Source organism: Phyllobates terribilis, unplaced genomic scaffold (assembly GCF_046119375.1).
Source record: "Phyllobates terribilis strain yellow unplaced genomic scaffold, ASM4611937v1 Scaffold_10__3_contigs__length_209671492, whole genome shotgun sequence".
Classification (NCBI taxonomy): Eukaryota; Metazoa; Chordata; class Amphibia; order Anura; family Dendrobatidae; genus Phyllobates; species Phyllobates terribilis.
The window spans coordinates 18,071,974-18,097,225 of NW_027362770.1; the positions used below are offsets into that span (position 1 = coordinate 18,071,974).

Consider the following 25,252-nt stretch of genomic DNA (forward strand, 5'->3'; position numbering starts at 1 on the left):
GGTTTTATTTATTTTTTACTCCATTCCTCGTGCCGTATAAGTGAGTAGATGACTTTATTTTTTGGGTTGGTGCAATTTCTGCGATACCATATTTATAGTGGGTATTTATGTTTGGAAGCTGCCACACAAAACATTCTTTTTTTTTTAAAAGACTAGTTTTTGCACATTGCCATATTTTGAGAGCTATAATTTTTCAATATTTCAGCCAACAGAGCCATGTACGGGCTTGCTTTTTGAGGGACATGTTGACGTTTTTATTGGTACCATTTTTGGGGACGTGAGATTTTTTTATTTCTTTCTATTCCAATTTTTGGGAGGCAGAATAAACAAAAACTAACAATTCAGGATTTTTTTTTTATGCCATTCCGTGTGGGGTAATTTGAAGGCAGTTTCATTCTTCGGGTCAGTATGATTACAGCGATACTATATTTATATAATTTTTTATTATTTGATGCTTTTACATAATAAAAACTATTTTATAGAAAAAATATTTTTTTTGCATTGATTTATTCTTAGAGCTAAAACTTTTTTTTATTTTTCGGCTGATGAAGCTGTATGGTGGCTTGTTTTTTTTGCGGGACAAAATGATGTTTTCAGCGGTACCATTTTTATTTACATTAGTCTTTTTGATTGCGTTTTATTCGACTTTTTGTTCAGCGGTATGATGATAAAGCACCATTTTTGCTTGGTTTTTAATTTATTTTTTTATTGTGTTCACTAAAGGGGCTAACTCGTGGGACAGTTTTATAGGTCAGATCGTTCCGAACGCGGCAATACCAAATATGTGTACTTTTATTGTTTTTTTTGTTGTTTTTCACAATTAAATTTATGTACAGTGGGGAAAAAAGTATTTAGTCAGCCACCAATTGTGCAAGTTCTCATTTTGTCTCTCATAGTTGAGGTCTACCTATGATGTCAATTACAGGCCTCTCTCATCTTTTTAAGTGGGAGAACTTGCACAATTGGTAGCTGACTGAATACTTTTTTTCCCCACTGTATGAGTACAATATATATATATATATATATATATATATATATATATATATATATATATATATATATATAGACAGTACAGCCCAAAAGTTTGGACACACCTTCTCATTTAAAGATTTTTCTGTATTTTTATGACTATGAAAATTGTACATTCACACTGAAGGCATCAAAACTATGAATTAATACATGTGAAATTATATACTTAACAAAAAAGTGTGAAACAACTGAAAATATGTCTTATATTCTAGGTTCTTCAGAGTAGCCACCTTTCGCTTTGATGACTACTTTGCACACTCTTGGCATTCTCTTGATGAGCTTCAAGTGGTAGTCACCGGAAATGGTTTTCACTTCATAGGTGTGCCCAGTCAGGTTTAATAAGTGGCACTTCTTGCCTTATAAATGGGGTTGGGACCATCAGTTGTGTTGTACAGAAGTCTGGTGGATACACAGCTGATAGTCCTACTGAATAGACTATTAGAATTTGAATTATGGCAAGAAAAAAGCAGCTAAGTAAAGAAAAACGAGTGGCCATCATTACCTTAAGAAATGAAGGTCAGTCAGTCCGAAAAATTGGGAAAACTTTGAAAGTGTCCCCAAGTGCAGTTGCAAAAACCATCAAGCGCTACAAAGAAACTGGCTCACATGAGGACCGCCCCAGGAAAGGAAGACCAAGAGTCACCTCTGCTTCTGAGGATAAGTTTATCCAAGTCACCAGCCTCAGAAATCGCAGGTTAACAGCAGCTCAGATTAGAGATCAGGTCAATGCCACACAGAGTTCTAGCAGCAGACACATCTCTTCAACAACTTTTAAGAGGAGACTTTGTGCAGCAGGCCTTCATGGTAAAATAGCTGCTAGGAAACCACTGCTAAGGACAGGCAACAAGCAGAAGAGACCTGTTTGGGCCAAATAACACAAGGAATGGACATTAGACCAGTGGAAATCTGGGCTTTGGTCTGATGAGTCCAAATTTGAGATCTTTGGATCCAACCACCGTGTCTTTATGCGACGCAGAAAAGGTGAACGGATGGACTCTACTTGCCTGGTTCCCACCGTGAAGCATGGAGGAGGAGGTGTGATGGTGTGGGGGTGCTTTGCTGGTGACACTGTTGGGGATTTATTCAAAATTGAAGGCATACTGAACCAGCATGGCTACCACAGCATCTTGCAGCAGCATGCTATTCCATCCGGTTTGAATTTACTTGGACCATCATTTATTTTTCAACAGGACAATGACCCCAAACACACCTCCAGGCAGTGTAAGGGCTATTTGACCAAGAAGGTGAGCAATGGGGTGCTATTCCAGATGACCTGGCCTCCACAGTCACCAGACCTGAACCCAATAGAGATGGTTTGGGGTGAGCTGGACCGCAGAGTGAAGGCAAAAGGGCCAACAAGTGCTAAGCATCTCTGGGAACTCCTTCAAGATTGTTGGAAGACCATTTCCGGTGACTACCACTTGAAGCTCATCAAGAGAATGCCAAGAGTGTGCAAAGCAGTCATCAAAGCAAAAGGTTGCTACTTTCAAGAACCTAGAATGTAAGACATATTTTCAGTTGTTTCACACTTTTTTGTTAAGTATATAATTCCACATGTGTTAATTCATAGTTTTGATGCCTTCAGTGTGAATGTACAATTTTCATAGCCATAAAAATACAGAAAAATCTTTAAATGAGAAGGTGTGTCCAAACTTTTGGTCTGTACTGTATATACTGTATATATATAAATAAATATATATATTTTGTTATTTATTTTTAAAAATTTTTTTACAGATCACCAGATCACCATGGCAACGATCAAGGTGTTCAATCCAAGAGCAGGAGGGGCATAAAATGATAGTGTTGGCCCCCTTGAAAATAGACTGGGTGAAATGGTGGATGAGAATGAGGAAAAAGCCAATATGCTAAATGATTTCCTGGGAGACGTGCTCAGTTGAGTTTTTCAGACGTGAGGATAGCATGGAGTAAATAGGAAATGTGGTTTTGCATGATTGCTGCAGGGTGAGTCGCTGCCTCAAATATATTATGATTTATAATGTACACCTGGCACTGATAGATATCAATTAAAGCACTTATCACTTTATGAGAGTTATGGATACTGTAACTGATGATAATAATATTTTTGTAAAAGATTTTTTTACTATGTATGTTACTGGATGATATTTTGAGAAATGCACTATTGCACTTTTTTATATAATCATGTTTTTGTATGAATTGATTCTAATTATGGCGTCACCGTTTGTAACTATATATATTGCACTATATGCACTTGAACTCTGCTTGAGAAAGGTTCTGTGAACCGAAACGTCGCCTTTGGGCTCATTAAAGTCCATTTTTTTTCAAAAATTTCTTGGAGTGCTGCCTCTTTATATTTTTTCTATAAATAAATATGTATATTTTGTTATTTATTTTTTAAATTTTTTTTACAGATCACCAGATCACCATGGCAACAATCAAGGTGTCCAATCCAAGAGCAGGAGGGGCATAAAATGATAGTGTTGGCCCCCTTGAAAATAGTCTGGGTGAAATGGTGGATGAGGATGAGGAAAAAGCCAATATGCTAAATGATTTTTTTTCAACCGTATTTACACAAGAAAATCGCATGACAGAAAACATGATTAGTGATAACAAAAATTCTCCATTAAATGTCACTTGCTTAACCAAGCAGGAAGTACAGCGGCGTCTAAAAATCACTAAAGGTGACAAATCCCCGGGCCCGGATGGGATACACCCGCGAGTACTGCAGGAATTAAGTAATGTCATAGATAGACCATTATTTTTAATCTTTAAAGATTCCATAATAACAGGGTCTGTACCACAGGACTGGCGTATAGCAAATGTGGTACCAATATTCATAAAGGGGACAAAAACTGAACTTGGAAATTATAGGCTAGTAAGCTTAACCTCTACTGTGGGTAAAATCCTGGAGGGTTTCCTAAGAGATGCTATACTAGAGTATCTGAAGAAGAATAACCTCATGACCCAATATCAACATGGGTTTACGAGAGACCGTTCCTGTCAAACTAATCTGATCAGTTTTTATGACGAGGCAAGTTCTGGACTGGACCAAGGAAATGCAGTGGATGTTGTGTATATGACTTTTCAAAAGCTTTTGATACGGTTCCACACAAAAGGTTGATACATAAAATAAGAACAATGGGGATAGGGGAAAATATATGTAGGTGGGTTAAGAATTGGCTCAGTGATAGGAAAGGGTGGTTATTAATGGAAAACACTCAGACTGGGTCTCAGTTAACAGTGGCGTACCACAGGGGTCAGTATTGGGCACCCTTCATTTTAACATATTTATTAATGACATTATAGGGGGCATACAGAGTAATATTTCAATATTTGCAGATGACACTAAACTCTGCAGGGTAATCAATACAGAGGAGGACAATTTTATATTACAGTAGGATCTATGTAAACTAGAAGCTTGGGCTGATAAATGGCAAATGAGCTTTAATGGGGATAAATGTAAGGTAATGCTCTTGGGCAGAGGAAATAAAATGTATAATTATATGCTCAATTGTAAAACACTGGGCAAAACTGTAACTGAAAAAGACCTGGGTGTATTGGTGGACGACAAGCTCACGTTTGGTGGCCAGTGTCAGGCAGCTGCTTCAAAGGCAAATAAAATAATGGGATGCATTAAAAGAGGCATAGATGCTCATGAGGAGAACATAATTTTACCTCTATACAAGTCATTAGTGCGACCACACTTAGAATACTGTGTACAGTTTTGGTCTCCCATGTATAAGAAAGACATAGCTGAACTAGAGCGGGTGCAGAGAAGAGCGACCAAGGTTATTAGAGGACTGGGGGGTCTGCAATACCAAGACAGGTTATTACATTTGGGGTTATTTACTGTGGAAAAAAGAAGGCTTAGGGGTGATCTTATTACTATGTACAAGTATATGAGGGGACAGAACAAAGACCTTTCTACTGATCTTTTTACTCTGAGGCCAGAGACGGGGACAAGAGGGCATCTTCTACGTCTGGAGGAAGAAGGTTTAATCATAATCACAGATGCGGATTCTTTACTGTAAAAGCAGTGAGACTATGGAACTCTCTGCCGCATGATGTTGTAATGAGTGATTCACTATTAAAATTTAAGAAGAGCATGGATGCCTTTCTTGAAAAGTATAATATTACAGGTTATATATACTAGATTTCTTGATAGGGAACTAGTCTGATTGTCTTATGGAGTCGGGAAGGAATTTTTTTCCCCAATGTGGAGCTTAGTGTTTGCATATGAGATTTTTTTGCCTTCCTCTGGATCAACATGTTAGGCTATGGGTTGAACTAGATGGACTTAGTCTTCCTTCAACCTTAAAAACTATGTTACTATATGTCTCCCTGTGCACTCGCTATATGCTGCGATCACAACATTTAGGTGGTTAAAGTTCCGGGAGTGGTGCGGACACCGCTCCTGGCACTGAGTGTCGGGTGTCTGCAGTTAGAATCAGCTGACACCTGGCGGCGATCATGCCCACACAGCTTGTGTACGGGTGCGATCGCCTTGTGCATAATAGTACGTACCTGTCCCATAAGGCCCAAAGCACTAGGACGTACTGAGTGCCGGGTGTCTGAAGTTAGAATCAGCTGACACCTGGCGGCGATCGTGCCCACACAGCTTGTGTACGGGTGCGATCGCCTTGTGCATAATAGTACGTACCTGTCCCATAAGGCCCAAAGCACTAGGACGTACTGAGTGCCGGGTGTCTGAAGTTAGAATCAGCTGACACCCGGCGGCGATCGTGCCCACACAGCTTGTGTGCGGGTGCGACCGCCTGTGCATAATAGTACGTACCTGTTCCATAAGGCCCAAGGCACTAGGATGTACTATTACTGACCATGCCAGAAAGGGGTTAAAACATCTGCCTATTCAACCTTTTCATTTTTATCGTAAATCTACTTTTATGTTTATTTGATCAGTCATGTCACGTGTTAGGGTGCAGTCAGACGGCCGTATTAATCAGACCAAGATCTAACAACTTACCTGGTTAAAGGTATTGTTCATTCTTAAACTACAAGTCTGAAGTAATACTATGTGACTGCAAACTTGGGAATCCTCACATTGCACACACTGCTGGTGCAAGGAGCAGCGGGTGCGTAACCGCAAGTTTGTATTTTACATACATATGGTCACCTGCCAACTACATGGTCGAGGCCTCATCTATGCAAGTGTACTGAGCGAGGCCAGATACAGTCTAGTCCAAATGTGGCCATTTGTATGTAAATCACATACTTGCAGTCACATCACCTCCTCCTGGTGCCAGCATCAGAAAATCCTCACAGCGCACAGTGCACGTGATGTGAGGATTCACAAGTCTGCAGTCACATAGGGTAACTACACAACTTTAGACAATAGAGCAATCATTTTCTCAGTTGTATACTGCTTACAATTTAATATCATGATATGATATGTATACTGTGAGATGTTTTTTATGCAGTGGTTCACACAACACCTTAGTAAAAAAAATGTTTGCTATACAATATAAGCTTCCTCATAACTGGATAAATATTACACTGTATAAATATATTCCTGTATAAGCCATGTCTACTAATACAGGGCAATAGTAACATTTTTAAAATGTTAATGTGATAAAGTAGTTTAATGGTACATTGTCTCTTTCAACGCAGGAGGTGCTGCACCATGAGACCTTGAAAAAGTATGTTTTATTCAAAACCACTGTAGGCCATGGGACAGCACTCCTCTCACTGCTGTAGACTTTAGTCTGTGGACAATAAAGGCAAAAGATTTTAGTGAGTTCCGCTACTGTTTCTCTACTTTGCTTGTGGAATGACAATGGGTGGGATAATGACAAAACTTACTTATAAGCCAATGTGGCACTAAAATGTTGCTTTATATAAGCTTCTAAAACTGTGTTGAAGTGTTGGAATTTTCGATCAGCAATGAGTCCAATGATGTAAATCTGATAATAGAAGAAAATATAATTAGCAAATAAAAAATGAAATAGTGAGTGAATTGCATGGCATTAATAAAGAAGAAAAATTATTTACAATGAGAATAAACCAGTTTTAATATTTTGGAATATGATATATTTCTGTGATATGACAAAACGCTATGAGGGACTTGGCTTCTGGAACCCTTGTCATTTAAAAGAACTAAATTGCCTAAATCCTTTAGATTTTTTTAACTGCAAAAATGTACCCCTGTTCACTCATTCTTGTCCGTTCAGTCATTCTTCCAGATATATAATTGGATTGGACACTGGGGTAAATGTATCATCTCTGATGAAGCCCCTTGACAGGCAGTTTAGGACATCTGCAAGAATCATGCTACCATAAGTCTTCAGTAGTGATAAGCGAGCATGCTCACTATTGCTCCGTGCTCACCCAAGCATCTCACTGCTCGAGATGCTCAGCACTCTCCGAGTATTTCCACAGTTGCTCGTCGGGAGCTCTGGTGTCCTCCCTGCATGTTTGGCGCACTTTAGAAAGCCAAATGATATGCAGGGATTGAATACCACTCACTGTAGTGCAGTAACCATGTTGGTTACGGCATTACAGTGATTAGCTAGCCGCACAGCGTCATCAGGCCTATATCAGACCAGGCGTCGCCATGCTCGTCACAGTCACTTCGGAATCAGACAGTGGTGCTGCTGAGCTAGGGAGAAATTTGCTTGTTTCTATTTAGTGTAGGTGCTGCTGATAGATATTTCTAGAAATAGGCCCAAGTCTCAGGGGCCAGGAATATTTTTTTTTTTGGATCTTAATCCTCATTATTTGCTTAAAAAGCAATCCAGAGAACACCGTTGTTCTGCGCCATTTGCTTGTTGGCACTGCAGAATACAGCCAGATACTTTCCATATTACAGCGCTAAAAATACAGCTATTTAAAACTGTGGTTTGTCCGTCACACGGATCACATATAATTGCACTGAAAATACTGCCTTTTCTGGCCTCCATTAAAAATTTGTTTCAGTCTGTCAGTGAAGCAATTGACACCAGTTTGCTGTTCAAAATAGTTAACTACAGGCCAGGTATTTAAAACGGTGGTTTCTCCGTCACAAGGATTACATATAACTTTACTCCAAATTCAGCCATTTGTAGTCACTGAACGTGATGGTGATGGTGTACGCAGAGGCCGAGGGCAAGCTGAAATTGTGCCACAACAAACACCCATCTTCTCGCCCGACCTTCCTGTCCCAATTCCTAGGGAACCGCAGCACACCACTATTGAACCCAGAACAGAGTCAAAAGGTTGTTGGTTGGATAGCAGATAATGCTTTCAGTCACTTTGCCACCACCACCACCACCCTGTCTTCCATATGGTCAAGTCTCAGTAGCCGTGAGTCTGGACTGCATATTCCTCACCCTGATCCTCCTTACTCCTACCCTGCTGAGTGCCCGGAGACAACTGATCCCACACTTGGACACTCCGAAGAGCTGTTCACTTTTCCATCTATAGATTCGGGCCTCTCGCCCAGTCCACTTGAAGCAGGGCAAGAGGAGGTTGCATGTAGGGATGCCCAAATATTTGAGCAGCCGCGGTCACACAAAGGCGACTGTGGGAAAGTGTCACAAGAAGTGGACGATGATGAGACACAATTGCCAGAAAGTATGGTGGAGGACCAGGGTGCGGAAGTGGAAGACGAGGTGGTGAATGATATAGCAACTGACCCAACCTAGCAGGAGGACATGCAGAGCGAGGACAGCAGCACACAGAAGGAGGGAGGCAGAGCATCCGAACAGGCACGAAGAAGCAGTGTGGTGGCCACAGACAGAAGGCAGGCAACCATTCCCTGTACACCAACACAAAGGAAGTTGCCAGTACAACTGTTAGGTCTTCCCGAGTCTGGTTGTTTTTTAAAGAATCTGCCGATAACCCCAAAAAGGCCAATTGCACCACCTGCCAGTCCAGCATCAGCCGGGGTGGCAAAACTAGCAGCCTGACCACCACCAGCATGATCAGGCACATGGCAGCAAAGCACCTGACTTTGTGGGCCAAACCCCAGGGTCCAGGAACAGTGTCACCGGGTGGCACCACTGCTTCTTCCGCTGTTGTGCATGCAAGTAAATCCCCTGTCCATGGTGCATGCGAAGATGCCTCCTACCCTGCACCTGTCATTGCACACTCTTGTGCCAGCGCAGCGTTCAGTTGTCCATACCCCAGTCTTTGGAACGCAAGCACAAATACGCAGTCAACGCCCCACAGGCCACACTATTAAACTCCCAGATTTCACGACTGCTTGCGTTTGAAATGTTGCCTTTTAGGCTAGTGGAGACGGAAGCATTCCGCAACGTGATGGCGGCGGCCGTCCCTCGGTACTCGGCCCTCAGCCACCACTATTTCTCCCGGTGTGCCATCCTCGCATAACACAAGCACGTGTCCCAAAACATAAGTCATGCCCTCAACAACACAGTTACCGGAAAAGTCCACCTAACCACAGACATGTGGACAAGTGCTTGTGGGCAGGGACGGCACATCTCGCTGACAGCACACTGGGTTAACCTAGTGGAAGCCGAGACCCAGTCGGACCTTGAGACGGAACACGTCCTCCTGACACCAAGGATTGTGGGCACTAGGTCAATCAGTGTTGCTCCCACAGTCTACAGCTCCTGCACCTCATCCTCCTCAGCCTCCTCTTCAGCCTCCATCTCCGAAATGACCACATCAGTCGCAAGCTGGAAGCACTGCAGCACTGCCTCGGCCAAGCAGCAACAGGCTATGCTGAAGATTATATGCTTAGGTGACAAACCGCACAATGCTGAAGAGTTGTGGACAGCTCTGAAAGAACAGGCATATCTGTGGCTCACACCGCTGAACCTACCACAGTCAGGCATGGTTGTTTGTGATAATGACTGGAACCTGGTGGCGGCTCTGAGGCGAGGCGAGCTCACACACACACCATGCCTGGCCCATGTGCTTAACCTCCTGGTTCAGCGGTTTCTCAAATCCTACCCGAAGCTGCCGGTTCTGCTTTTTAAAGTACAACGCCTGTCTGTCCATTTTAGAAAGTCACCTACAGCTTCCGCTGCCCTTGCCGTGTTTCAGCAGGGTTTGCAGCTTCCAGGTCACAGACTGATGTGTGATGTCCTCACGCGTTAGAACTATACACTGCAGACGTTGGGAAGGATTTGTAAGCAGAAGAGGGCAGTTGATGAGTACCAGCATCAACAAGGCCGTTGGTATTCAGTTCAGACTTCACATATAAGACCTCAGGAGTGGACATGAATGTCAGACATATATACCAGGAGGAGGAGGAAAGCATGGTGACTCGTCCTCTTGGTCAGAACACGAAAGTCTTGCGTGTTAGCAGTCTGGCACGCAAGGCTGAGTTTATGTGCTGCTGCCTTTACCATGACCCCCGCGTTCTCAAAATTTTGTGTGACAGTCATTACTGGTTTTCATAACACTTCTAGACCCACACTACAAAGAAAATTTTATATCTCTTACTCCTGAAGCGGACAGGTCTACAAAAATGGAGCAGTACCAGAAGGCCCTTGTTGCGGAACTATTAAAAAAATCTCATCTGAAAATGCTGGCAGCAAAGGTAATAGTTCATTGGACAACCAAGGACTACAGGCCAGAGAGACACAACTCCAATCCAGCAGAGGCAGGGGAACACTGTCAAAGTTCTGAGAGAATTTTCTCAGCCCCTCCCATTGCACAAGCCCTAATGCGCGGGGTACTCTCACAAGGAGTGCAAAGTTCCGGGACAGTTTTCTCAGACGCACCCATCGCACCCCTCACAAGGAATGCAACATTTCGGAAGATGCTGAGGGAGTACCTTGCCAATCGTACCAACGTCCTCCGTGATTCCTCTGTGCCTTATAATTATTGGGTATCCAAGCTGGATACGTGGAATGAACTGGCTCTCTACACTTTGGAGGTCCTGGCCTGCCCTGCCGCTCGCGTTTTATCAGAGTGGGTTTTTAGTGGCGCTGGTGGAATTATAACTGATAAGCGCATCCGCCTGTCAACTGAAAATGCTGACAGGCTGACTCTTATAAAAATGAACAAGGACTGGATTGGGCTAGACTTCTCAACACCACCGAATTATAGTAGCGTAACATAAACTCAAATCTACTGTCTTTTTTTGGGAGGTGTATTCCCATGTACCTCTTCACAACCACACATGGGTATACGCTTCCTGATTTTTGCTATTTGCTCTTGTCCTCCTCCTTCTCCTCATCCTCCACCACCATATCACCAGGGTGACCGTGGTCCGTGATACAACACCCACATAATTTTTTTAAAGGGTGTTTATAATGCCCGTGAAAAAGATTTTTTTATACAGTATTAGTGTTGAGCCACCCCCGTAGTGTTCGAGTTCGGTTCGGTTCGTCGAACACCCGTGTGTTCGCCGAACTGTTCGTCGAACTGTTCGTCGAACACCTTCGAACACCGTTAAAACCAATGGCAGGCAAACAAAAACACATAGAAACACATAGAAAACACCTTCAAAGGTGTCCAAAAGCTGACAAACTGCTCAGAAGACACAACTAACACATGGAAAAGTGACAAGTACATATAGTCATGCGAAAAGAAAAGAGGTGGAGGAGTAAAAGGAGGGGGAGACACAGATATAGGCATGTCATGCCCTTCTAAAATCCAAAAAGTGAGAAGCCGAGACGGCCAGTCCGCTGCTGCCCGTGCCACCTACGTGTCGCCGGGTTTGTGCCAGAGCCGCGGTGAACCCTGACGGCCAGCCCCCCTCTCCCAATACTGGTGCCTGTCCGCTGGTGGGTCGAGAGAGCCCGCCTGTGGTGGAGGCAGCTCTAAGCTTTTTAATTTAAATTGTCCCTCTAATTTGAATGAATACACTTTAAATCCATTTACAAGGATCTATTGGAGGGCAAGTCTCATGCCAGCAGCCGCGTAATTCCAGCTCCAGTAGCGTCCACTAAAGCTGCTGCAGTTAAAAAGCTTTTATAAGGATCGAGCTCGGCTGTCCACCGCAAGGCATCCTAGTGCCAGTCCCAGCCCCTATGCCTTGGGGTGCCTCCTGATGCTCTTCACTAAGTATCCCGTGGTCCCGAAGCATTTCCTTTGAAAAAATTAAGTGTCCAAACTACAGATGGTGTAGCTTGCTTAACAGCCGGGATAATCCGCTGACTAGCAGACACTGCTACTAGGCACAAAGTATTTCCTGGGCTAGATGCAGTTAAAAATTTGTAAGTAGATACTCTCGTTGGATGCTGAGAAAGCATTCCATAGAGTCTCCTGGCACGCCATATATGATTCTCTTAAAAAGCTTGGGGTAGGGGTCTAGGGGACCCTTTTATAGCCAAAATCACGGCCCTGTATCACAATACGTCACCTAGGCTGAAGATAAATGGAACTGTAGCACCGAGGGCTCGGTTGCTACAGACGTATTGCACCTCACCCAGAGGTGTGATATCTCACTCTCAGATAAGGATGGAGTGTGGATCAGGACCCGACACCTGCATGCATTACACCACATTGCCGTGGGGCAGGGCGACCAATATGCCCCTGAGATGGGCACGACAGTCCCTGTCCCTGGCTGGAGTGGGGGGAGGGAACACTGAGGAAGGGGAACCCTGCAGTGCAGGAGCAGGGAGGAAGCAGTTCCTGGGTGCATTGAGAAGGGAGTATAAAAGGTGGGCACCATCTTAGTTCAGTGCAGAGAAGTCTGAGCAGAAGTGGCAGGGAGCAGGGGCTCTGCATGAGCTCTGCTCCGGAGGCGGGCCTAGTAACAGAGGCCCAGGCCTGCAAGAGGGAGAAGGAAGGAAGAGGAGCGGAGAAGGCTCCAGGAACGAGGAATGAAGGGATCCCAGGGGTGCGGACGGGCGAGTCGCCACCGCACGCCCGAATCCACCTGCGTGGAGGGGTCAGGCCAAAGGGGGAGACCGGTCCCCGAACTAGTGGAGGCAGGAAACGACCCTCAGCTAGAAACCGGAGGCTCTGACATTTTATGTGGCGCAGCCCCTTGCTCCACCCGCTAGGAAGGCACCACATAGGGTCAGGGAAACTGGCGCCAAGTTTACCAAGAGGAGGCCCGAGGCAGCTGGACAGAAGTGTTGGTAAGAAAGGCCAGACAAAGGACACACAAAGGGGGTCCTGTGAAGCGCTCCAAAGTTATCTGGGAGTTGTCTGAGCCCCTCACCTGGTGAGCACAGTACGACGTGGGCAGCCGTTACCTGCAGACGTGGTCTGGATAATAAGAGCTGTGAGTAAAGGCCCTGAACTGCATCACTGACTCCGTGTCGTTACTGCTGCTGCCCTGCACCATCACCCCCATCCTCCGCATACACTGCCCTGAGGCTATACTCCTCCCGTGGGGAGTTATGCTACGCTCTGCTGCACCCACAACACCAGCCTTAGCGGTCTGCCCTGTAGCGGCGGTTCACTCTGACCGCAATCCACGGGTGGCGTAGTCGGACATTTAAACATCAAAACCACATAAATAGTTCCGCCACTGGTTTGACCGCCCTGAGCCACGGAACCGGATCGCCGCCACGAAGACTACAACCACCAGCATCCACCAAAAAGGGTCCGGCTCCGGGTGTCCCAAGGCCCAGGGGGTGCGTCAGAACATTTTCATCACCTTTCACAATCACCAATGGGACAAGGCAGGGATGTCCTCTGTCCCCTCTCTTATACATCCTAGTGACGGAGCACCTGCTCTCATCAATTCGCCATAACCCCAATATTAGGTGGATTGAGGTGGGAGGCACCGAGTACAAGTGCTCTCTATTTGCTGATGATGTCCTAGTATATATCACTCAATCACATATATCCATCCCTGCTGTTATGGCTGAAATAGATCACTTTGTTACATGGTAAAATTTTAAAATCAATGCAGCGAAGTCTGAGGCCCTCGATGTCTCCCTCCCTAAATCCATATAGGATTCCATCCAGTCCAACTTTCCCTTTGCCTGGCCCTCACAGGGTATCAAATACTTAGGAATTCCTATTCATAGAGACCTCTCCCATCTATGTTATCTTAATTTTGGGCCCTTTATTGAACAATTCCATACAGACCACGGTTGGCAAGTTAGAACTGTAAGATTCACTACGTGAACCACTGGTGTTTTGTGGAAAAGCACATGTACACCGCGTTCCAAATTATTATGCAAAAAGTGTTTAGGAGTGATAAGGGAAGAATTTGTTTGTTTGTCAGTTAAACTCATTGATGGTGATGTGTGTCAGGGCTCTTTATATCACTGTAAGCAATTGCAGACACCTGTGCTAATTAGTTTGGCAGGTGTGTCCAATGAAAGGCAAGACTACTTAAGAAGGCTCTCTCACATTATTAAGCAGCCTACATTTTCTGCCAAAATGGGAAAGAAAAAGGATGTGTCGGCTGCTGAGAAGCAACAAATTGTGGAGTGTTTAGGTCAAGGCATGACTACAATCAACATTGTGCGATGATCAGGATGAAGTGTCTTGGCAATCAAGAAGTATGTAGCTGATTCACAGTACACACGTGTGCGTGCTGATAAGGGCAAATTGAGGACTCTTTCCTACAGGCAATTACGTCAGGTTGAAACAGCAGCGGCAAAAAAGCCTTGTCATAGCAGCAGACAAGTTTTTGAAGCTGCTTGTGCCTCCAACGTCCCCCGAACAACAAGATGCAGGGTCCTTCAGAGGTTTGCAGCTGTGCATATGCCATCCTGTCGACCTCCTCTATCCACTTCACACAAGCAGAAACGGCTCCAGTGGGCCAAACATTACATGAAGACTGATTTCAAAACTGTTTTGTTCACGGATGAGTGCCGTGCAGCGCTCGATGGTCCAGATGAATGGAGTGGAGGATGGCTGGTTGATGGACACCCCACGCAAACACGGCTACAGCGCCAACAAGGAGGAGGTGGAGTAATGTTTTGGGCTGGAATCATGGGGAGAGAGATTGTCGGCCCCTTTAGGATCCCTGAAGGCGCTAAAGATGAACTCCATAATGTATGTGGATTTTCTCAAACAGCACTTCCTGCCATGGTTCAAGAAGAAGAACCGTGTATTTCACAGCAAGATCATTTTTCTGCATGATAATGCACCATCTCATGCTGCACATAAAACATCTGCATCTCTGGCTGATATGGGCATAAAAGGGGACAAACTTATGGTGTGACCCCCATGCTCCCCTGACCTCTACCCCATTCAGAACCTTTGGAGCATCATTAAAAGGAGTGTCTATGATGTGGGAGGCAGTTCACATCTAAGCAACAGCTCTGGGAGGGTATTCTGTCCTCATGCAAAACAATTGAAGCAGAAACCATCCAAAACCTGACAAATTCAATGGACGAGAGAGTTCAGAAGCTCCTTTCGAACAAGGGGTCCTATGTGAAAATGTAACATCACCTAGAATAAAGTTTTGAGTTGAAAACTGTTTGATTTCAGTTTCTAACAACCTGCTAATGCTTATAATTTCAAAAATGACCATTTTTTTGGTCTTTATTAAAATGAAAAGGTTGATCGAAAAGTTTGGGGGATCTAAGAGTGTGGCAACCCAGTAGTCATGATTACTTCGAATTCTGACAATATGAGGGTCATGCTGCAGGTAGTGCAGCAAGAAGGCACTTATGTGTCTTGCGCATCTCGGAGCCCCAAAATTATTTTCCGGGCTAGATGCAGCTAAAAATTATTTTTAATTTTAAATCTGGTGAAGCTTATTATAGATGGCCTAATAGGATCAGTGCTGCACACTGCTACAAAGCCCAAATTATTTTCCAGTCAAGATACAGATAAACATGATTAGTAATTTGAAAGCTTAAAACGGTTGGTAGGGTGATTTTAACCAATCATCAAGCTTTTACTCTCCCCAGGATGACACAGGGGTAGAAAAGTCGTTTCGGATCCATGATTTGTTCATCTTTATGAACGTGAGTCTGTCTACATTATCAGTGGAGAGCCGCGTGCGCTTATCTGTCAGCACACCACCAGCAGCGCTGAACACACGTTCAGACAGAACGCTGGCTGCGGGGCATGACAAGATCTCCAAGGCGTAAGTGGCTAGCTCCGGCCATTTATCCAGATTGGAAGCCCAAAAAGAGCAAGGGTCCAGTGACACAGTCGTGGCTTCAATGTTTACTTGGAGATACTCCTGTACCATCGTCTCTAGGCGTTGACTATGTGTCAGACTTCTTGTCTCCTGTGTCAGACTTCTTGTCTCCTGTGCAAAGGATGGGCTAAAAAAGTGGTGAAATGATTCCGCAAAATTGATGTTACCAGCAGATACTGTGGTTCTGTTACGGTTTGAGTGCTGAACACTTGACGGTCCCACGGTTGGCAAGTTGGAACTGTGAGATTCACTACGTGCACCACTGGTATTTTGTGGAAAAGCACATGTAAGATTCTGCAACAGTCTCTGCTGATACTCCTGCATGCGTGCATCCCTTTCTATGGCAGGAATAATTTCTGCAAATTTACTTTTGTACCGGGGATCTAACAGTGTGGCAACCCAGTAGTCAGGATTATTTCTAATTCTCACAATTCGAGGGTCATGTTGCAGGTAGTGCAGCAAGAAGGCACTCATGTGTGTTGCGCATCCAGGAGCACCAAGTCCCTGTTGTGTTGGTGGCGAGGTAACAATCATGCTTCCTTCCTCTGTCCTCTCCCCCCAACCTCGCACAACAGAAATGTGATCAAGGTCTCCCTCATCTGATGAGTCTTCCATCAGTTCGTCCTCCACTTCTTCCTGGGCTCCTGCACCTTCCTCACTAGTTTGGCTGCTACCATGCGCCCTGGTAAAACCATCTCCCCCACCCTCACATGCCTGCCGCCTTGGTGCTGCCGACCGTCTGGACCTTGCAGATGTTAGCCCTTCCGCATACAACTCCTCCTCCTCTACTTCCTCCACCTCCTCTTGTGCCACCACCTGACTCCGAATTCTGTTTAACATGTGCTCCAGCATGTAAATCACCGGAATAGTCATGCTGATAATGGCATCGTCAGCACTAAACATCTTCGTCGCCATTTCAAAACTGTGCAGAAGGGTGCATAGGTTCCTGATCTGAGACCACTCCTCCAGCGTGATTTGCCCCACCTCTGAATCTCGTTGGCCCAGGCTATACGTCAGAACGTATTGCACCAGGGCTTGTCGGTGCTGCCACAGTCGCTGCAACATGTGCAGAGTTGAATTCCACCGGGTAGGCACATCGCATTTTAGCCGGTGAAGTGGCAGGCCCAACAACTTCTGTAGAGATGTAAGTCGCTGAGCTGCGGGATGCGAACGGCGGAAGTGAGCACACAGCGACCGTGCCCTCTGCAGAAGGCCATCTAGTCTGGGATAGTGGGCTAAAAATTGCTGGACAACCAGGTTCAACACGTGAGCCATACAAGGCACGTGTGTGACATTGCCCCGGCGAAGGGCCGCACCCAGGTTTGCAGCATTGTCGCACACGGCCTTCCCTGGTTTCAGGTCCAGTGGAGACAACCATTCATGAAATTGGTTCTCCAGAGCTGACCACAACTCCTCAGCTGTGTGACTCACATTTCCCAGACATTTCAATGTAAAAACCGCCTGATGACGTTGAGCCCTACTGCCAGCATAGTAAGGAGGTGTGCAGGATCCCTTCTGCGCAGTTAGAAAGCTTGTGGCATGACCAGACAGGCTTTGGGTGCAGGTGGAAGACCGAGAGGAGGTTGAGGAGGCAGAAGCAGTGGAGGAACTTTGACATAAAGAGGATTGACGCACAACTCGTGGGGACGGCAAGACTTGGACAGCAGCCCCTTGTCCTGCTGTCACCATAGTTACCCAGTGCCCAGTCAGCGACATGTAACGCCCCTGTCCATGCCTACTCGTCCAAGTGTCTGTGGTGAAATGCACCCTGTCACACACAGAGTTTCTCAAAGAAGCGGTGATGTTGTGTGCGACATGCTGGTGGAGCGCAGGCACACCTTTCTTTGAGAAGTAGTGCTGACTGGGCATCTGGTACTGGGGCACTGCGATGGACATAAGGTCTCGAAAATCCTCTGTGTCCACCAGGCGGAAAGGCAGCATTTCTGTAGCCAAGAGCTTGCAGATGGTGAAATTCAACCTCTTAGATTTCTCATGGCTAGGAGGAAATGGTCTTTTACTTGTCCACATCTGAGGGACCGAGGGCTGGCTATTGTGCTTAGACGGGGTTGATAAGGGTGTCCCCGGCAAACTGCCGGTCTGTGAGGAAGATGCAGGCGGACATGTTAGGTTGCCTTGATCCAAAGGTGGTGCTATCGATGTCGGACAGCGCTCAACACCAGCTGGTGTTACCACCTCCAAAGAAAATGATGACCTGCCAATCACGCTGGCTGTTGCGGGTAAAGAGGTGGCAGGTCTGCGCCCCAAAACAGGTGTGACTGCTGTCCCCCCAGTCACAGAGGATGAAGAGGCCGCGGATGCACAAGATATGGCAGACGGTGATTGGCCCGGCCGGCTAGGCCGCATGGTAGCACACTGAGCTTCCCACTGCAACTTATGCTTCATGTCCATGTGCCGGTTCATGCATGAAGTACTCAAACTATGTATTTTTTGGCCTCTACTTTTGCTGACAAATGTTACAGATAACACGAGTTGGGTCATCTTTATTGATCTGAAAAAATGCCCAGGCTATGCAAGGCTTAGCACCCATGCGACCTGAAGAGCCACCACGACTTGTGGTGAGAGGCAGAGTTGTGTTTGAGGATGCAGTTGTTGACGTGCTTCCAGTACTACGTCTCTGTCCAGGAAGGCGCAACCTGACCTCGTCGTCACTAGCATCTTCCTCCACCTCCTCTGCTGACCTCATCTCTTGGCTGACTGTGGGTTGACAGTAAGTGGGATCTCCGACCTCATCATCATCACCCTGTGCGTTATCACACCCGTCGTCCTCAGAGCCAACCTGTTCCTGCCCTGACAAAAAACTAAAGTTGTCGCTCCAATCAGGTATTTGAGTCTTATCATCGTCTTCCTCATTGTCTCCACCAACAAGAGTTACAGTTTGGGAATGAGGGTCTACATTATGGTCAGAACCTTCTGCGTCTGGTCCTGGATCCGACTCATAAAGATTCTGGGCATCAGTGCAGATCATTTCCTCGTCTGGATTCACAGAAGCGCTGGAGTAGACCTCTGATTCCCAGGCTATAGTATGAGTAAACAGCTCTGCAGACTCAACCATCTGTTCTACCTCATACTCAGACGGGCAGCTGGAGATTTGGGAGCTGTGAGGAAGCAAGTGCGATTTGGGTGACACCTTTGAGGACTGGAGTATTTGTGATGTTGAAGTTGATGTGGAGGAGAGCCCACTTAAAGGAGCACTTGATATCCGTTGAAGCACCTGCTGTTTTTGTGCCTCATCTGGAATTTGTAGCGATTGGCGTGGCCGTAAGAAAGGGATCTTATCACATTGTCCGCTAAAAGAAGTAGACATTTTAGTTTGGCTGGAAGATGGTCTTTCTTCTGCACCTACCCCACGGACACAACCTTTTTTCCCCTTCCCAACACGCCTATTCCCCTTTCCACCAGCAGCAGGCCTTTTTCCACTCATTTTGGTGGTTAACTAATTCACAACTCTGGAGTTGTTTGCACAAAAAAACAATGGATGGTAACCGAGCAGAGCTGAGTGGCCAAACTGTGGTATTAGGCCAAAACTATTGGCTGGGCTAGATGCAGAAAAAAATTATTTTTAATTTGCAACCTGATGGAGGTCAGTATAGATGGACTAATAGAATAAGTCCCACACGCTGCTAGAAGCCCAAATATTTTTTCAGAGATAAATGAAGAAAAAAATTATTTTTAATTTGCAACCTGATGGAGGTCAGTATAGATGGACTAATAGACCAAGTCCCACACACTGCTAGAAGCCCAAATATTTTTTCAGAGCTAGATGCAGAAAAAAATTATTTTTAATTTGCAACCTGATGGAGGTCAGTATAGATGGACTAATAGACCAAGTCCCACACACTGCTAGAAGCCCAAATATTTTTTCAGAGCTAGATGCAGAAAAAAAATATTTTTAATTTGCAACCTGATGGAGGTCAGTATAGATGGACTAATAGACCAAGTCCCACACACCGCTAGAAGCCCAAATATTTTTTCAGAGCTAGATGCAGAAAAAAATTATTTTTAATTTGCAACCTGATGGAGGTCAGTATAGATGGACTAATAGACCAAGTCCCACACACTGCTAGAAGCCCAAATATTTTTTCAGAGCTAGATGCAGAAAAAAATTATTTTTAATTTGCATCCTGATGGAGGTCAGTATAGATGGACTAATAGAACAAGTCCCACACGCTGCTAGAAGCCCAAATATTTTTTCAGAGATAAATGAAGAAAAAAATTATTTTTAATTTGCAACCTGATGGAGGTCAGTATAGATGGACTAATAGACCAAGTCCCACACACTGCTAGAAGCCCAGATATTTTTTCAGAGCTAGATGCAGAAAAAAATTATTTTTAATTTGCAACCTGATGGAGGTCAGTATAGATGGACTAATAGACCAAGTCCCACACACTGCTAGAAGCCCAAATATTTTTTCAGAGCTAGATGCAGAAAAAAATTATTTTTAATTTGCAACCTGATGGAGGTCAGTATAGATGGACTAATAGACCAAGTCCCACACACCGCTAGAAGGCCAAATATTTTTTCAGAGCTAGATGCAGAAAATTTTTTTATTCAATTTGCAACCTGATGGAGGTCAGTATAGATGGACTAATAGACCAAGTCCCACACACTGCTAGAAGCCCAAATATTTTTTCAGAGCTATATGCAGAAATTTTTTTTATTCAATTTGCAACCTGATGGAGGTCAGTATAGATGGACTAATAGACCAAGTCCCACACACTGCTAGAAGCCCAAATATTTTTTCAGAGCTAGATGCAGAAAAAAATTATTTTTAATTTGCAACCTGATGGAGGTCAGTATAGATGGACTAATAGACCAAGTCCCACACACTGCTAGAAGCCCAAATATTTTTTCAGAGCTACATGCAGAAAAAAATTATTTTTAATTTGCAACCTGATGGAGGTCAGTATAGATGGACTAATAGAACAAGTCCCACACGCTGCTAGAAGCCCAAATATTTTTTCAGAGATAAATGAAGAAAAAAATTATTTTTAATTTGCAACCTGATGGAGGTCAGTATAGATGGACTAATAGACCAAGTCCCACACACTGCTAGAAGCCCAAATATTTTTTCAGAGCTAGATGCAGAAAAAAATTATTTTTAATTTGCAACCTGATGGAGGTCAGTATAGATGGACTAATAGACCAAGTCCCACACACCGCTAGAAGCCCAAATATTTTTTCAGAGCTAGATGCAGAAAAAAATTATTTTTAATTTGCAACCTGATGGAGGTCAGTATAGATGGACTAATAGAACAAGTCCCACACGCTGCTAGAAGCCCAAATATTTTTTCAGAGATAAATGAAGAAAAAAATTATTTTTAATTTGCAACCTGATGGAGGTCAGTATAGATGGACTAATAGACCAAGTCCCACACACTGCTAGAAGCCCAAATATTTTTTCAGAGCTAGATGCAGAAAAAAATTATTTTTAATTTGCAACCTGATGGAGGTCAGTATAGATGGACTAATAGACCAAGTCCCACACACTGCTAGAAGCCCAAATAATTTTTCAGAGCTAGATGCAGAAAAAAATTATTTTTAATTTGCAACCTGATGGAGGTCAGTATAGAAGGACTAATAGACCCAGTCCCACACACCGCTAGAAGCCCAAATATTTTTTCAGAGCTAGATGCAGAAAAAAATTATATTCAGTTTGCAACCTGATGGAGGTCAGTATAGATGGACTAATAGAATGATGCTATGCCCAAAAGATTTTACTTCACTAGGTGCAGTAAAAAAATTGGTATTCTATACACAGGTGGTATATCTTGCAACACAGATAGGCTACTCCACTGACTAACACACTCTGCAATAGGCCAAAAAGGATTAGCTTTGCTAGATTCAGCCAAATGCTGTGAAAAAAACTTGCACAGCACTGGCACAGACCTGCCTGGCAAAAACTGATAGGAACTGATGTAACCTAGTCCTGAAAAGGACTCCAATTACAATTAGTCTTTACTCCCACAATCTATCTATTTAAGAGCACAGACCTGCCTGATAAAAGTCGTAGGAAATGCTGTAACCTAGTCCTTAAAAGGACTGCAATCACAACTATTCCCTACTCCCAAGCTATCTGTATATTTGTGCGAAAATTGGCTTGAAATTAACAAGGTATAGCGCACACAGCAACAGCGGTGCCGTCTAACACGCAGCTGCAGCAGTGAGAAAATGGTGGCGACGGGGAAAATGGCTTGGTCTTATAGGGCAAGGACATGTGACATACACTGCCAATCACACATGCCCTTGCTTGTGTGAAAAAAAGCACTTCGCTCCGTGTGTGCACTGCTGATAGGCTGACAGATTGCACCTCCCCACTGCAAATGCGGGAAAGAGAAAAAAAAATGGAGATCTTCATTGTTCCTGCAGAGATCCATCCCCTGCCCCTCCCCCCGCCCCGCTGTACACTCAAACTGCGTATTAACATTAATTTTCATCATTACTGAGAAAAAATCCAGTTATGATTTTGGTGCACGAACAGTTATCAAACATAACCTCGAACAGCCGAATTTTTCTCAAATTGTTCGTGTTCGCCGACCGGCTCGAACACCGCCCAAAACAGCTCGAATTTGAGATTGGCGAACAGTTCGAGTAGAACAACGCTCATCTCTATACAGTATGTCCATGTGACGCGCCCCCTGGGTCATATTCTTTAGGGGAATACCCGGAGCCGGATCAGATGGGGGTTGTAGTCTCCGAGTGGCTGTGACCCGGTCCGTGCCCAGGGTGTCAAACTCAGTGTGTGGCAGTCCTTACTGATGTTACTAAAGTTCTTTATGTCGACTACGCCACCCGTTGAATTGCGGTCACTACGGCCGCCGCTGCAGCAGGGTCCGCTGAGGCTGATGGTGTTTGTGCAGCTTAGGTAGTATAACCCCCAACGGGAGGGGTATAGCCTCAGGGGGTCAGGTGCAGAGGATGGTGGTTGTGGAAGTGCAGGGATGATGGTAATGAGAGTCAGAGTCGGGTTGTGCAGTTCAGGGTTCTTTACTTACTGCAGATGTTCCGGTCACTCCGGCCTTGAGTGACCACCCGAGCCGTGCTGCGTCCACCAGGTCCTGGACTCGGCCAACCCCCAAGTAGTTCTGGAGCGTGGTTCTGAGCTCCCGTTCTGTCCTGTCCTCGTCTCTGGCCTTCCCCACCAGGGATCCACCTATGTCCGGCTCCCTCGGGCCTCTTGTTGGCGAACCCTTGCCTCTGGGTTCCCTGACCCTATGCGTGGTCTGCCTTCTGGGTGGATATGGTGGGTGGCCGTGGCAGATGCTGCCCACGGCCTCCGGTCTCTGGCTGAGGTATGTTGTAGCCCCCACCAGTTTGGGATCCGGTACCCTGTTGCCAACTCTTCACCCTGTGATTGTATTTGGGCTCTCAGAGTTCCTTCTTTCTCCCCCTCTGGGTCTTTCTTTCTCCTCTCTCACTCTTGGGCCTTGGGGCTGCTCTGCTCCTCTGCTCTCTTCCTCTCCTCTGGCTTCTCTGCAAAGACTCACAGACTGACTGTGGCTGACTGACTGACCCTGATCTTAGATGGTGCCCACCTTATATACTCCCTCTATGTGTGAGCTCAGGTGACCAGCACCCAATGAGCTCCTAACCTTACCCAGGCTGCTCCCCCTATCTGCCCCTACACTACTGGGATGTACCACCCCCCTCCCACTCCAGCCAGGAACAGACTCGGTCGTACCTGCACATTTCTAAGTGGGAGTACCGTTGGTCTGTTCCTCGGAAATGGGATGTGTGTAGTGCATGCAGCTTTCTGAGCTCAGTCCCACACTCCATCCTTACCCGGGAGTGGAATATCACACCTCTGGGTTGAGGTGCAATACCCCTGTAGCAGCCGAATCCTCAGGGTGCTACACATGTATACCCCCCAGGGGTAAATGTTTGTCAGCCTATACACTTAGTTTATGGGCATTACAAGTATAGGAGACCCGCTCCTTTCTAATTGGTACATTTTTTATGAGGCCCTCCTCCACATCTCTTCCAAGCGGCATTGGATTGCCTCCCAATTTTAGGCAGCCTTTGCATTCACAGCATAGGAAAACACAATGGGAGACCCACTTCCTAATAATGGGAACATTTTTTTTCAGGATGCCCTCCTCTACGTCTCTTCCAAGGGGCTTTGGAGCGCCTCCAAATTTTTGGCAACCCTTGCATTCACTGCATAGGCAAACACAATGGGAGACCCATTTCCTAATAATGGGAACATTGTTTTCAGGAGGCCCTCTGACCTCCACGTCTCTTCCAAGGGGCATTGGAGTGCCTCCAAATTTTTGGCAACCATTGCATTCACTGCATAGGCAAACACAATGGGAGACCTACTTCCTAATAATGGGAACATTGTTTTCAGGAGGCCCTCCTCTAAGCTTCTTCAAAGGGGTATTGGTGTGCGTCCAAATTTTCAAAGTGGTATTGGGGTGCTTCCAAATTTTGGGCAGCAATACCACTCACTGCATACTCAATAACAGTGTAGGAGACCCACTCTTTAGTAATGGGAACAATAAAACATAGCCGGTTGATGGCTCTCTAAGAATAGTGAGGGCCAATTGCTGGCCCTTTAAGAATAGTAGAGGCCGCCTGATGGCTCTATAAAAATAGGCTTTGTGACTTTCAGAGTACATCCTTCATAAATGAAACACGATGTGTCTGATGATATCTCACACACCACATGGCCAGATAAGGTTGTAAAATGTTAAAATGACATTTCCTGGTGAATGTATTTGTCACGGTTGAAAGCAATGCAAAAGTGCAAAAACGCATCAAAATCGCTAAGTGTGAACATAGCCCAAGGTGTGGAGGAGTATTTTTGTTTTTGGTTATTTATTTTGAGTTATATACAAGTCTTTACCCTGGAAAGGATGTTCCTTAACATATTTCCCAGGAAAATCTATTTTGGTTTCGTATTTGTATGTTTTATTGTGAGTCCGTAAAATTGGCATAATACCTTTGACAACGTTGTCGACAGCAGTGACCTGGGAGTCAGAAATGCTTTCAGGGGTCTTCCCCATGCTGTTTCCATGTCATTTGAGCACTGTTCCCATCAATTTGGCAATTTTTAGGCCCTCTGCAGACCCCCGGGGGGAGCCGTCTGAAAAATGCTCGAGTTTCCCATAGACTTACATTGTGCTCGTTGCTCGGGTCGAGCATCCGAGTATTCCAATGTGCTTGACCCGAGCATCGAGCACCCGAGCATTTTAGTGCTCACCCATCACTAGTCTTCAGTCATGCCAACAGTAAAGCAGTAAACAGTA

The 25,252-nt window shown here is 45.1% G+C and overlaps 1 protein-coding gene across 5 annotated transcripts in view; it reads right to left on the reverse strand.

The window, feature by feature from the left end:
* DOCK2 (dedicator of cytokinesis 2) overlaps positions 1 to 25,252 on the reverse strand; it is a 1,661,574-nt gene that overhangs the window by 912,423 nt on the left and 723,899 nt on the right. For all 5 annotated transcript variants that reach the window (XM_073649510.1, XM_073649507.1, XM_073649509.1 and 2 more), the window contains one exon: positions 6,829 to 6,929. In XM_073649510.1, coding sequence (XP_073505611.1) covers positions 6,829 to 6,929 — 101 coding nt within the window. The remainder of the gene's footprint in view (positions 1 to 6,828; positions 6,930 to 25,252) is intronic.